This window comes from Solanum pennellii, chromosome 5, assembly GCF_001406875.1.
Source record: "Solanum pennellii chromosome 5, SPENNV200".
Lineage (NCBI taxonomy): Eukaryota > Viridiplantae > Streptophyta > Magnoliopsida > Solanales > Solanaceae > Solanum > Solanum pennellii.
The window spans coordinates 74140197-74154609 of NC_028641.1; the positions used below are offsets into that span (position 1 = coordinate 74140197).

General features: G+C 29.4%; 3 protein-coding genes across 5 annotated transcripts in view; all 3 read right to left on the reverse strand.

Annotated features, from left to right (window-relative positions):
• LOC107018944 (probable trehalose-phosphate phosphatase 6) overlaps positions 1-4080 on the reverse strand; it is a 6060-nt gene extending 1980 nt beyond the window's left edge. For 2 of the 3 annotated variants that reach the window (XM_015219543.2, XM_015219544.2), the window contains exons 1-5: positions 3922-4080; positions 3551-3811; positions 1633-1773; positions 802-873; positions 613-708 (exon numbers count right to left, since the gene is read on the reverse strand). In XM_015219543.2, the coding sequence (XP_015075029.1) occupies positions 613-708; positions 802-873; positions 1633-1773; positions 3551-3799 (558 nt within the window). In that variant the 5' untranslated portion in view covers positions 3800-3811; positions 3922-4080. The remainder of the gene's footprint in view (positions 1-612; positions 709-801; positions 874-1632; positions 1774-3550; positions 3812-3921) is intronic. The other variant, XM_027916969.1, reaches the window with a different exon arrangement.
• Positions 4081-9199: 5119 nt separating this feature from the next.
• Positions 9200-10451, reverse strand: LOC107019928 (NDR1/HIN1-like protein 13). The gene has a single exon (XM_015220286.2). The coding sequence runs from the start codon at positions 10447-10449 to the stop codon at positions 9508-9510; it is 942 nt and encodes a 313-aa protein (XP_015075772.2). The 5' UTR covers positions 10450-10451; the 3' UTR covers positions 9200-9507.
• Positions 10452-11220: 769 nt separating this feature from the next.
• LOC107018615 lies at positions 11221-14056 on the reverse strand. The gene is made up of 3 exons (XM_015219140.2): positions 13625-14056; positions 11929-12680; positions 11221-11798 (listed from the first exon to the last, which is right to left on the reverse strand). Exons 1-3 carry the CDS (start codon positions 13928-13930, stop codon positions 11402-11404), a joined length of 1455 nt encoding a protein of 484 aa, XP_015074626.1. The 5' UTR covers positions 13931-14056; the 3' UTR covers positions 11221-11401.
• Positions 14057-14413: the final 357 nt, after the last annotated feature.

Consider the following 14413-nt stretch of genomic DNA (forward strand, 5'->3'; position numbering starts at 1 on the left):
CCCCAACCAAAAAAAAAAGATAGGATATCAATGATTAAGAACACACTAATAGTCGAATGATACAGATTCAAAATTTGAAATTTATAAATTTTTATAATAATTTAAATTTAATGTTATAATATAGGCAAATGTCAAATAAAATTTATTAGGCTTATGTGAATGGTAACCAATCCTCTTACTATTTTTCCATTGAAATTTTCAATAGAAAAAAAGTTTTTATTGTTATTTTTATAAATATTTAAATTGAATCGATAAAAAAAATAATAATAATGGTAACCAATCCTCTTACTATTTTTCCATTGAAATTTTCAATCGAAAAAAGTTTTTATTGTTATTTTTATAAATATTTGGTTTGAATCGACAAAAAAAATAATAATAATGGTAACCAATCTTCTTACTATTTTTCCATTGAAATTTTCAATCGAAAAAAAGTTTTTATTGTTATTTTTATAAATATTTGGATTGAATCGATAAAAATAATAATAATAATGGTAACCAATCCTCTTACTATTTTTCTATTAAAATTTTCAATCGAAAAACAGTTTTTATTGTTATTTTTATAAATATTTGGATTGAATCAATAAAAAGAAAATAATAATTAAATTTACTCACTTTCTTACTGTATTTAGAACCTTTTGATGGTCCTTTTATATCCATCCCATGGCTTCCAGCATAGTACAACTCTGATAATTGTACAAAATTGTATACCTATAATTATTTAAAACTCAAAATATATATAAATAAATAAAAAAATAAAAAAACAACTATATAAACCTTCAAAAAATAGAAAAAAATGTATACCTTGTCTCTGCACCTCCCACTAACTATAGCAGTAGGGAAATATCTAGCAAGTTTTCTCACTGTTCCTCTCATCTGAGAATGGAATAAACGCGGTTAGAAAATATGAAATTAGCTATAGAATTTATCGATAATCTCTAGTTAACTCATCATTAAATCGCTCATGTTTATTGAATTTTCATATAATTCTGTGCTAATCTATAGCTTAACGCTACTAGCATATGGAAATTCTATTATTTAACTATTAAATTTTATCTGTTGTTAATTCCTTAAGTTTCTCGTAGTACTAAAAGTGCTCGAAGAGAATTAAAGATTTTAAGTTGCATGTGTGCACGTTAGGTTAGGTTGAAAATATAATCGAATAAATAAAAGTTTAATTTTTAACACTTCACATTTTAAATGAAAATGACAATATTCACACCTTTAAAAATGACATCATAACAAAAAAAAAAGTCATAAGTTCGAGTCTTATCGGCTATAGCTATTCATTATTAGTAATAAAAAAGAATTTATTGTGCTTAAGTCATGCACAAAAAGAATGTATCAGTAAAGAGCATATTGAATACATAATTAAGTAAATAAAGATATATTTTCTTTAGCTACTGATCAATTCTAACATATAAATTTGTAAATGAGATCAGATATCGCACGATTCAACATTTACTGATAATATATTTACACAATCAAGTCAGTTAAAACACAAGGAGCACACTTAATTTTCAATGGATATCGTCCCAATGGGAATTGACTCGTTATTAAAGAGTTATCAACGGGAAAAATTTATCAAAAACATTTTCGACAAGTCGATTTTCGAAAAATATTAAACATACTTACATCATGAGACATGAAAGCTTGATCAGGGTCATCAACAATGGGAGAAAGGGTACCATCATAGTCTAAAAACATTACAATTTTCTTCCCTTTAGAAACACTTATTATATCTTCAAACATGTCAACTGCTGATGGATGATGCACCTGTTTCATTTATTAACACACCAATAATTTAATTTTTTTTTTAATCTTGATGATCTCAAAATGTCCACATCTATTACATCATTGGGTAATAAAACAACATAATGTAAAAAAATATATATATAAAAGGCCAAAGTCATATGCGGCCACTCAAACTTGTCCCGATTATTCATTTAGACACCTTAACTAGACGTACTACCTATTGAACACTTCAACCATTCTGAATTTGAACCATTTGAACATTTTTTCGAGAATAAACAAAAAATAGAGGATGTGTGAAATACACTCGCGCTGACATGTCAATTTGACCAATCAAATAATGACATGTGTTATTTTTTAATCCAAAAAATTATTTAAACATTATATTATAAAGAAAAAAAAATAAAAATTATTTTAAAGTAAAAAAAATGAAAAAAAAAGTAAAACCTAAACGTCCCTGCCTTCAACGGGAACAAAACATACATTTCCTCTAACTTCATTAATGGCTACCCTCCCCTCCCTGTACAGTTCCATCTTTAACCCGACAATTTTTTTTTTCATCAGCTTTTTTTTTAATTATAATTTTTTACTTCATCTCATTTTTTAGGTAGAGAAAGATGGGGAAAAGAATCTCTTCGAAAAATTTATAAATGAAACAAAATGCTAANGGAACAAAACATACATTTCCTCTAACTCCATTAATGGCGACCCTCCCCTCTCTGTACAGTTCCATCTTTAACCCGACAATTTTTTTTTCATCAGCTTTTTTTTTAATTATAATTTTTTACTTCATCTCGTTTTTTAGGTAGAGAAAGATGGGGAAAAGAATCTCTTCGAAAAATTTATAAATGAAACAAAATGCTAAGAATTTTGAAACCATTAGAATGGTGAGGGAAGAAGATAACCACTGATACTAAGAATTTTGAAATCATTAGAATGATGGGGGAAGAAGATAACCACTGGTGTATGGGTATGGGGGTTGGGGTGGGGTGGGATTGATAGAAATAGGGAAGAAGAAGAAGACAAAAATAGGGAAGAAGAAGAAGACAACTGTTCTTCTTCTTTTTTGTTAATTTTTTAAAAAAAAATTAACTTATGGGTATAAATTAAGAGAAAAAAAAAGAAAAATATTATTTTTAATAAATTAACGCGCTCAAGGAAAGTGAATTACACGTTTTTTGCCATGTCAGCATTTTGTGTCTAATAGGAATGACTTTTGAACAAATAAAGTGTTCAATTGACACAAGGATTAGTTGAGGTGTCTAAATGAATTATGCGGACAACTTTGAGTGGCTGGAGATGACTTAGGCCTATATAAAAATACATGTAGTAGTCATAATTTTCTTTTAGGATTTAAAATGCCATAATTAATTTTTTATCGACTAATACAAAATTTTAAGTTTAAAGGTTTTAAATTTGAGAAACGATAGCTTATTGAATTATGGATAAATCATTTATATATGTTAAGTAAAAAAATGAATAAATCAACCAAACTCTGGCTAAAACTCTAGTTTCGTCTCTAATTTTTATGCTATCAGTGTGTTTTGAACATATAATTCTCTCTGTCTCAAATTATGTGCCGATCTATTTTTTGACACACTATTAAGAAACATTAATTAGAAGGGACGTTCTTTTAAACTATTGTAACCCTCATTGGTGTTTGAACTATCATAACATCACCTCATTAGTGAGGTACTAAAGTTAAAATGGAAAAAATATTTTAAATATTTTAAACATTTGAAACGATAAACAATTTAAAATAATTATTTTTTAGAACACGACAAATAATAGGAATCTTCACCATCCAAGAAGTCTTGTCTTCATAGAGAGTTGTGGACATGTGATGAGTAGGAGAAGAAGCTCTCATTGAATCAATCCAAGATTTCATTATCTTTGGATCACCATTTATTTCAACAAGTGTTTTTATTGAAATATTATTGATGCAACTTCCCCGTGGCGGTGGTGGTGGTGGAGGTGGCTTCGCCACTTCCACCACGAACATGGTGGAATTGACACAGGATTTAGCATCAAATAAATTTTGTTTAGTCATTATTATAGCTACCTACACATTCAAAAACAAAAATATAATGAAAAAGGATCAATTTTTTTTTAAAAAAAAAAAAACCCACAAAAATCTATCAAGTAGAAAAAAAAAACATTTCATTTTTTTACCTAAATTTGTTGAACAAAAGATGAGTGGAACTTCAGAGCAATTGTGATTCTTGAACAAGAATAGCAAAGAGGTGAGAGAAAGAGAGTGGGTGAGAGAGATTTAGGGTGGTTTTTAGTTATTTTATAGTTGTAACTAGATATTATGGGGTCGTTCAGATTAGAATGATACAGATATTAATGATAAATATATTAATTATATGAATTTTTTGGAGAAATTTAAATTAGCTCCTTTCAATCGTATCTCTCTAACATAATAAAAAAGATTGAACATGCTAGAGACACATAATTCATAAATAATTTTTTTTTAAAATTATTAAAATTATAGTAAACTACATAAATGGGCCATTAAATTCAAAATAATTAAATGTTCATATCCAATCCAAAGTAATAATTCAAGAAATACTCGTTCTCTCATAAATAATTATAGCACATATGCCCCCTTCTCCTCCCCCCTTGGTTGATAATTTTCGCTGAACTGGTACAAAATAAGTATCAGTTTCTGTATTAATATATTTAAGACTGATAACGGTATTGTATTGATATCATTAATGTTTCTTATTTAGAAATTACTCATTAGTCAATGATAAATAAGAGTATATGTATATTGTTGTGGTATCACTAGTGTTTCTTATTCAGAAATTAGACATTAGTCAATGATACTATAAGAGTATACGTTTATCATTGTGGTATCATTAATGTTTTTTGTTAAAAAATTACTCATTAGTCAATCATACTAGATCAGTATATGGTATCATTAATGTTTTTTATTCATAAATTACTCATTAGTGAATAATATTGTAAGAGTACATGTATATTTTTTATGGTATCATTAATATTTTTTGTTCAGAAATTACTCAAAGTATACATATATAATCTTATAGTATCATTGACTATTGAATAATTTCTTAATAAGAAACCTTAATGATTATGCATTGTTTCACTTAAAACTTGAATATAAATTTTTCTATACCTTGGTAAACTTACATAAATATACGAAAAATAAAAAATATTTATCATTTATAGCAATACCATTTTTTTTTCATTTGATCACTTTTAATATATTTATAATACACCTTTAATTCATATTACAAAAAATAATTTATTATTCGTATATATACAAATTTTATTGATGAATAATACATTTGTGACACATTTTAATACACCTATAATACAATATGTCAACTTCTTATCAAACAAGTCTAATATATTTTTAAAAACAATTACAATACATATATATTGCAAATTTAATTCACTTTTAATACATATTGCCGATTTGATATAATATTACTATAAATGATAATAAATAAAAAATATCACTAAAATCAGTAATAATTTATTAAAAGACACTTATATAAATAATTTTTTCAAAATAAAATATTTTTATTAATAAAGACGACTCCGTATTCAAAATATTTATATATAACAGACAAGAATCCCAACATAAAAGTTAGTCATTCTAACAATTGTTTATTTCTATATCATTATACCCCCCANTGTCTTCATGTTTTATTTGAAAAGAATAACCAACTTTTTTGAAAAATTCCTTAATATATATCCTTCTTTCTTTTTTTTTTTTTTAAATTTATAGATAACATTCATGACAAGATTATTGGTTTTGTTGTTTCTAGAGGCAAAAAGTGTTTTTTTTTTTTCTAATTTTTGTAACACTTTTTAATTTTGAAAAGTTAGATATATTTTTTTATCACGATTATGTATTTTAAATATTAAGATAATTAATTATGGTGACATATAATTTCTTTCACGTTATTTTACAGAGGCAAATTTTATTTAAAAAAACCATGAAGATACTACATCTGAATTAGTAATTAAAATTTTTAAAAAATTAACTTTCAAAATTCAAACGGTGTCATATAATTTGAGGCATAATGAGTAATAAAAAGCAAATTAAATCTTAACTATATATGAGTAAAAGAAATTTCTTTCAAAAAAATACGATTACCTAATTTATAAAATTATAGTTCATATATACTTAAAAATTCCTTTCCAATGTTTGAACATATAAGTTAAAAAGCTTATATTATATAATAAATAATAGTTGGTAGTTTTGAAAATTATTCACATTATATTGTTGGGAAAATTACGCGGATAAGCAGATTTATACTATTTGATTGCTCATCATAGCTATAGTTTGCTATAATTATCACTCGCGACTAACATTATACAGTAATTGCGTGGGCTGATTTCGAGTTTGTATAATTAGACATGTTTGTATATGTATAATTCGCAAGGATATACAAATATATATGTATAATATACAATTTTTTAGCCTATATACATATACAATTCACCTCTCTCCAACTCTCTGCCCTCTCTTGCTCGCCTCTCTCCTCCCTCTCACAATTTCGCTTGCCATTTATACAAATGTTTATGTCTAATATACAGTTATATACACATACAATTCACCTCCCTCTCACTCTCTCCCCTCTCTCTCTCGCCTCTCTCCTCCCTCTCTCGATCTCGCTCGCATCTCTCCTCCCTCTCTCAGTCTTGCTCGCTTCTCCCTCTCTCTCCTAGTCTCGCTCGCCTCTCTCCTCCCTCTCGCAGTCTCTCTTGCCATATATACAATTACATATGTATAATATACAATTATCTAACCAATATACATATACAATTCACCTTTCTTTCACTCTCCCCCCCCTCTCCTCTCTCCTCTCTCTCCCAGTCTCGCTCGCCTCTCTCCTCCATGTAACATGTAGCTACAAAATGTAATTATCAAGCTATATCTATGGAGAGTAATTTATTACTTTTAAGTGGCTATATGTGAAAGTTAGTACTTCTCAACTTATTAGTAAAAATAACTACTTATATTGCGTCACATTTTACTCTCGTAATTTTTTTTCGTTGTTATGAATCATTATTTAATGGAAAGGAATATATACAAAAAAAAATTATATTATGAAGAAGAAAAAATTAAAACGCGAAAATAATATAAAATTGCCAAATTGATTCTCGAAACTGTGATAGTCAAGCTTCCCTCCCCCAAAAAAATAATTGGACATAACTCTTTGGAATATTCAACAGAATTATACTTTTTTTTTGTCACAAAATTGTAGTTTATTTTTGGCTTTTTGAGATTTAATTTATACTTTTTTTATTAATATTGAAAATTTTAATTTTTATATGCTATGAGAAGAATGAGAATTAATTTATATTTTTGTATGACTTTTGAATATTTTAATTTATGTTTTTAAAATATTTAGTAAATTAAATCAAATGTTAATTTATCTTAAAAAATTAGTTAAATTGAGAATAAATTTCTTAATAATCATTCAATTATGAAAAATTATGTAGCAGTCACTTAATTTACTATAGTGTGATAAGCCAAAAAAAAAAATAAAAGGCAATTAAGAATAAACCAACTTTATGTCCAAAAAGTGATGTTTAATGTGATATTAGAAAGCTAATAAATCTTTGATTTGATTCTTAAAACTTTATGATATCATATTCTTAGTATTAGAAATTTAGAGTAACAAACATAGCTTGTAGTACAATAATGGAATATTATTAGATATTTCCCCAAACAAGATGTTAGCCAATGAAGTATAAACTTTGTCTCTCATAGTTGTTTCGTGATGTTTATGCAAGCCTCAGTGTCACGATCGAAGTTTATGACATGTATATATATTATTTGTCGTTTTGGTTTTATATATAGTCTAGACTTTACGATATTTCTTATGGACTACTTTTATCGTCAAATTAAAAAATACACATCTTCTAAAGCTTATATTATGCGTTATCGAATTCTTCACTTTTCTTTTCCATATCAATATGAGTTTATGCACCCCTCTTTGAAATTTTATCCGCCTAGAAGTCTGTTAGTCCATCTTTCCGACCCGTCCTTTACATTAGTGGCGGAGCCACCTTATAGTTATGTGGTTCGTTCAAATCCTTTTCTCTAAAATTATATTATTTTATAAATGGTTAAAGTAACTTTTTAGGTTATAGTATATGTCGAACCCTCTTCAGCTACTTCGTGTGTCTACTTCTTAAAATTTTTGAACCCCCTTATATATTAAAAATTCTGACTCCGCCGCTGCTTCACAATCATTTGATCCAACTTTGAACTCTCTTTTGAGGAAATTTAGGTAGTTTGGTAGTTAGAACTATAGCTAGTTGTCTATACAAAAGATTAAATAAAAGAAGTTGAAGTCTAAAATGAATCAATTGGAAAATAAAGGCTTCTTCAAGTGCCCTAGATCCTTTAAAGAAAAAGAATGGTAGATATTCGACTTAAATGACAAGGAATTCTCAATCATTCATTGAATGAGTATTAATTCTTATGCTACCTATGTGTTTGTGTTTATGTATGTAAGCATCTATTCCAATCTTTTTAGTGTCACGTTCCATTCCTAGTTTTATACGAGCGTATTTAACTTGAAACAGTATTTAAGAAAATATTAAATATTTAATATCAAATTATTTTAGTAATTCATATTTTGGACCGTACCATAAGAAGCAACAAAGTAAAAATATACTTCACTAGAGGTCTCGAATTTGAGCCATTGAGAATAAAAGTATTCTATTGAAGCGTTGCCCTCGAAAAATGTATCATATGCACTATATATGATTATAATTTTAATTAGATCCTAACATGAATATCAAACACTAATTGGAGAAAAAAAGAATAAAAATGGCTCATATTTAATGATTCGAATAATGGAATTTGGTATGAGATCGATGATTCGAGAAGAATATAACATGTGTAAGAAGTCCACACATTCAACCAATAGACCCTTTAGAAATGTTGTATATGTATGAGTCTAAAGAGGGTTGATTCCAATTATGACCACCAAGGCCAATGGATGATTGTTAATTAATTGGTTGTCTAGTCTCATTTATTCTATAAAATTATTTTAGTTAACGAATAATATATTAATTGCTTACTTTATTAAAAATTATTTCTTTGATTTTCTTTTAATTGGTAGCCACAATAATTGAATAACATCTCAAAAAAGAGCTGAGTTTTCTTCCCTTTTCATCTATTATTAATCTGGGCCTTCACCAAATAATGTATTCGAAAATAAAAGAGAGTAAAGAATTTTATAATTTTTTGAAATGATAGAAAATTTTGAAAAATATGAAAATAAATTTTGTATTTAAGTAATTTTCCCAAACTTTATTAGTTGCATTTCCAAAAATCATTCGAAATATTGATTTAGAGATATCTTGTTCCAAGAGGAAACTTTTGCTAGAAGAAATTAAATAATTAATGCAATGAAGGAAAGCATATGCACAATGTCTTGAAATTCAAAAAATATAAAAAAATAAATACAAAAGCTTTAATATCCATTATACAAATATATATAATATAAATTTAACCTTATATACAATGAAAATGAAAGGAGTATTTCGATGAACCTCCTTGTGCCCCTAACTCCGCGACCCTATTGTCAAATGATCAATTCTTTGACGAATAAAAATACTATGCTTCAAAAGCAATAAACATTATCTAGTAAATCTAGAAATAAAGTGAAATACATTATACACTTTTTATTAGATCCGTCGACAAGAGCTCAACCTCTGATTCGATCGATAGATATGCCAAAAACATGTTTCTATACATTTTTAGAAATCCGTTATACACTCATTAGGCATAATCTTGGATTTCTTTGTCAAATCTTCCGCATCAAAATCACAAGTAATTGTCAAATCTTTGTCCAAATTTTTAACCCAACTTTTAATTTCCATTGGCACATGAATAATCAATGACATTATTACTATTTTCTTGTTCTCATCTTCAAGTGCTTTTAACAAATCACTAGGCAATTTCCCATTTGAACCAACATCAAGATTAAGATGAATATTATTTGTACCCAAACCTTTTTGTGAATTTGATGGATATTTCCCTTGTCCTATATCATATTTCTTGTAAACAAAATTTGTTTTTCCATCACCAAATGAAACATCCATTCTTTCATTCACATTTTTCACTTTCAAACCAAACTCGAATTTTGGATGTTGATTTTTTTGTCCTTGATCGCGATTATTAGGGTCCGTGACATTCTTGAAATGGACACTAGCAACGGAAAATTTAGGACATTTAGGTATATACAACATGTGAATAATCGCGATGATAATACCTATAATGATACCGAATATTAATATAACCAATAATGTCCAACAACAACGTCGTCCAATTTTTCTCTTGCTTTGAACATTATCCTTAGGTGTACGATTTTCCACGATTGTTGCATTTTCGAGTGGTGGCACACGATAAACTTGATCTTTAGGGATTTGAACAACGAAAGTATCTGATGATCGATCAGAAGGGGAAGCTAAACGCAGGGATGTTGCCGAAGAAAGTTTGTTAATGCTTTTTTTTCCGTTCCCGGAGAGTGGGGTCCGCCCTTCCATGTCAAAGGAGAGGAGGGGTGGACGTAACAGAAATCGAAGAACAAGAAAAAAAAAATGTGACGATATAAGAATATTTATGGTTACATGCATAGAAATTTGGAGTTGGCCATAGAGATAGAAGGTCGATTTTGGTGTTTCTATAAAGAACAACATTTTTTTTAATTATTGTTGTTATTATTTTATAGATAAAAGAAAGAAAGAGAAAAATATTAATGGTGCATCATATTTTTCTTGTCCTATTTTTTTGCACTTTATTGAGTCACCAATGACTCATCATAACATTTTGACATTAGTAATACCACTAGGATATAATATTTATAAGCATTAAGCGGTAATTTAGTTAATGTCGTTATTATATTGTATTATTAGTTTTATTGTTACTTAAATTTTATTATATTATATTATTTAAATTCATTGTTAGTAACGATGAAAAATCTCATTTTGTGTAACGATCATTTCGGTATAATTACATTGTATTACCGTAATATATTAATCTCATTTTATCTTTACTTATTATTAAATAATGAGATGAACATAAGTACCTCCAAATTCTGACTGAAATTTCAACGATACAAATTATCTTAACTAGGGTCTTATTAGTGCTATAACAGCTCGGACACATTTTTTGGTATTTCTGTGCACCTTTTGTGCTTAGTAATCGGGTTGTGTCAGTACAACACGTGCTGCCATGTGTGTAAATATTTTTTAAAAATATTTTTTTTATAATCTTGTATTTAAATTAAGTTAATACAAATAACTCTTGAAAATATCAGTATTTTCTTTGTCTTCTCTTTTTATTTTTGATTTCAAATTTTTGTTCCACACGTTTTGTATTTAAAATAAGTTAAGTTTGAATGAGTATCTAAGTAAGTGAAGAAGACCAAATAAAATATAAATTTTTGTTGAGTATGTTTTTGATGATGATTAATAAAATATACTTGTCCAAAATGATTGCATTCTATATATCAAGCTAACCATACTACACAATCAACTAATTTGTTGTAATACATTTCAGAACACTATATGTCATATCTTTGAACAAAGAATTCAACAGAACACTTCAAATTCTGTTGTAATACTTATATCTGATATTTTGTTGGAACATTCAACTAACCAAAAGAAGTCTTTCGTCATCGTTCTCGAGTAAGGCCTGTCGTTCTTCAGATGAAGCATTGCCTGTTTCTTCAGTCTGTTGCAACCTGGCACGATCCCTGTCTCGTGGATACGTGCAATAGAGGAAGGAGTAGAAGAAGCAGCAAATCGCGATTGGAATGCCTATTGCAGTGTAAAGTGCCTTGGCAAGTGAGGCAGCATTCTGTCTATCTGTTTTGATTTCCTCTGAGCCTGTTGATCCCTCTGGAATTGGTTTAAAACCGAAAACGTGTTGAGCCAAAATGCCAACCAGTGGAGGAGCAAATGATGATATAATTGACTCGAAAGAACGATCCAGAGCATAAATGCTTGTTCGAGCTCTCTCTGGAACAATCTCTGCAAATATTGGACTGCATACGTACGAGTACTTTTAGTAAGATTTCACAACAGATAACGTAAATCAACTAAGAGTCATGTTTGCTGTTAGCCATATAAGTAAAATGTTCTAACAGATGATACAGTGGACACAAGGAGACATACTTGTTAGTTGCTGGAGCATTCCACGATACGCATAATCCCATGATAAACATGACCAAACCATGTATCAAAGTTGTTGAAGGATCATAAGGCAATAGCAGAAGCAGAATTGCAGCTAAAGGAACTGCGGAACCAGAGCTTATCTGAGCTAGAATAATTCTACCAGAATTAGGCAAATGCTTGGCTAGGACGTCACCCATTGTACCTCCGAATAACGCACCAAGTGATTGAGCAACATTAAACAAAGTCCACAAGAGGGCTGTTGATTTGTGAGAGAAGCCAATAAGCTCTAACCACATAGGGGCGAATGACAATGCCGACCAAGGGAATGACCCCGAAATCCCTTGAGCAATAAGTAATTGAAAGGAAGGTACTTTCATAACTTCTTTTGCTTCTTTAAGCAATTGTCTCACTTCTTCTTGAAATGGTGGCGGTGGAGGTTGATCTTTTGCATTGCCATCACTGTCAACAAAACGGGGATCGTTGGCTAAGAAACTGACCGAAATTCCAACAGCAACACTTATCATACCGACCAAATGGAACGAGATTCTCCAGCCTGGTATCCCCATGAAGGATGTTTGGGCTAACAACACAGATATAAGCCCTCCAAGGGTGGAACCAAAATTTGTTGTTAGTTGTAACCATCCAAAAGCTGTACCGCGGTTACTATCATTAGTCGAGTCAGCAACTAGAGATTGGATTGCTGGAGTGACTATTGCAAGTCCTATTCCATTCAAACCTCTCGAAATAGCTATCTGTCAAACAACATGAGATTGCAAGAGTGTAACCATACAACTCGAATACAAGAAAGATAACACTTCTATCAACGTTCTTCAATTCAGAGCAGCAAACTACAAGGGCAACAAAATGATAATAGCCCCTATTAATAAACAAGATACACAATTGAAAACACGACGAATAATACAAACCAAAGTTTCTATCATCCAATTATTATGATGTTATCAAAATCACTCCAAGCATAGAATCTCTTACATCTCTCACATGTACCCCTTCCCACAAACTCCCCAACAACACCAACCCACTCCAGTACCGCAAAATGGGATCCTTACACAGACCTTACCTCTACCTCGCCTTAAAAATAGGCATGTTGTTTCTGATACACCCTCAACTCAACGAAAACCAGTCCAAACCAATCCCAAAAAAGCAAGTAACAGATAATAACATAACATAACAGAAACTACAATAAAACAATACAATAATCGCGATACAACGAATCCCTATCAACTTCCCATTTCTAAATAAAAAATATAGTTCAACATGTTTCTAACTCCCATACACCCCAATCTGCATAAATCACATCTTCTTTAACAGAAGAACCTTAGTAGCTCAGTTGATTAATGATTAATGATTAATTAATTACCAGAACTTTCACTTCATTGCTGAAATTTCAATTACCCACCCTGTAATCACAGGTTCAGCTCAAGCGTATTAGTGGTCTAAAACAAAAATCAAACCAGACATTAAACCTATTGTTAATAACTTTTATATAATTGATTTCTTCTAGTTTTCATTTAATAATATAATTATTCTTATTTTAAATTATTTTTTATAAGATATAATACTTTTGTCGAGTCACCCGTGTAATTCCTGCCCCATTTCCCCCTTCCCCTTCCCCTACCCCCATTTTTTCAGAAAAACCCCAAAATTGATGAATAATAAGAAGGATTGAAGCAGAGACCTGAGTAAAATTAGCGGAGACGGCAACAAGGAAAGTAGCAGCAGACCATAGAAAAGCACCAAGAGCAATGACGTGAGCTCTGTTATGACGAGAAGAAAGATACGCAGCTAACGGATAACAAAGACATTGAACTAACGATCGAAAAAGTGTAAGAGAACCAAGACCAGTTGGATCAGTATGCAAATCTTCACCAACTTCTTTATAAACACCAGGTAACAAAGTTTCATCGGCTTTCTCCATTATACTAGCTATATTCACCAATACAAGAGTCAACGTATTTGACCGCACATTCTTCAGCTCCACCATTTTTCCCGGTGATCGGACTTTGAAAACCAAAAAAAAAAACTGAAATTGGTTCTGGCCGGTGGAGATTGTTGACTAATTTTATTTAGCAACGATGAAGGCGTTAAGTTTTAAAAAAAAATCTTTGAAAAGGAACTCCACGTGGAGATATGGATATGTATGAATGGAGGCGGAGCTAGGAAAATCAAATTATTTATTTTTACGAGCGTAAATAAATTATATTTTAAATTTTATTAATAATATTTTTTGACTCCATCGATATATAAAATTGTTTAATTTTTCTCGAATTAGATCTATCATAAATAATCTCTTTCGTTTTCATTTTCAATATAAGATTGAAATATGTGTATAATCTATACTTCATTATATTATTATTATTATTTTGTTGTTGGATATGTAGGACCTATACAGTTGGCATAGTGGATAAGATTAGTTTGTGAAGCTATGATAAGTTATATTCTAAACTTTTAATTATTTAAAATGTTA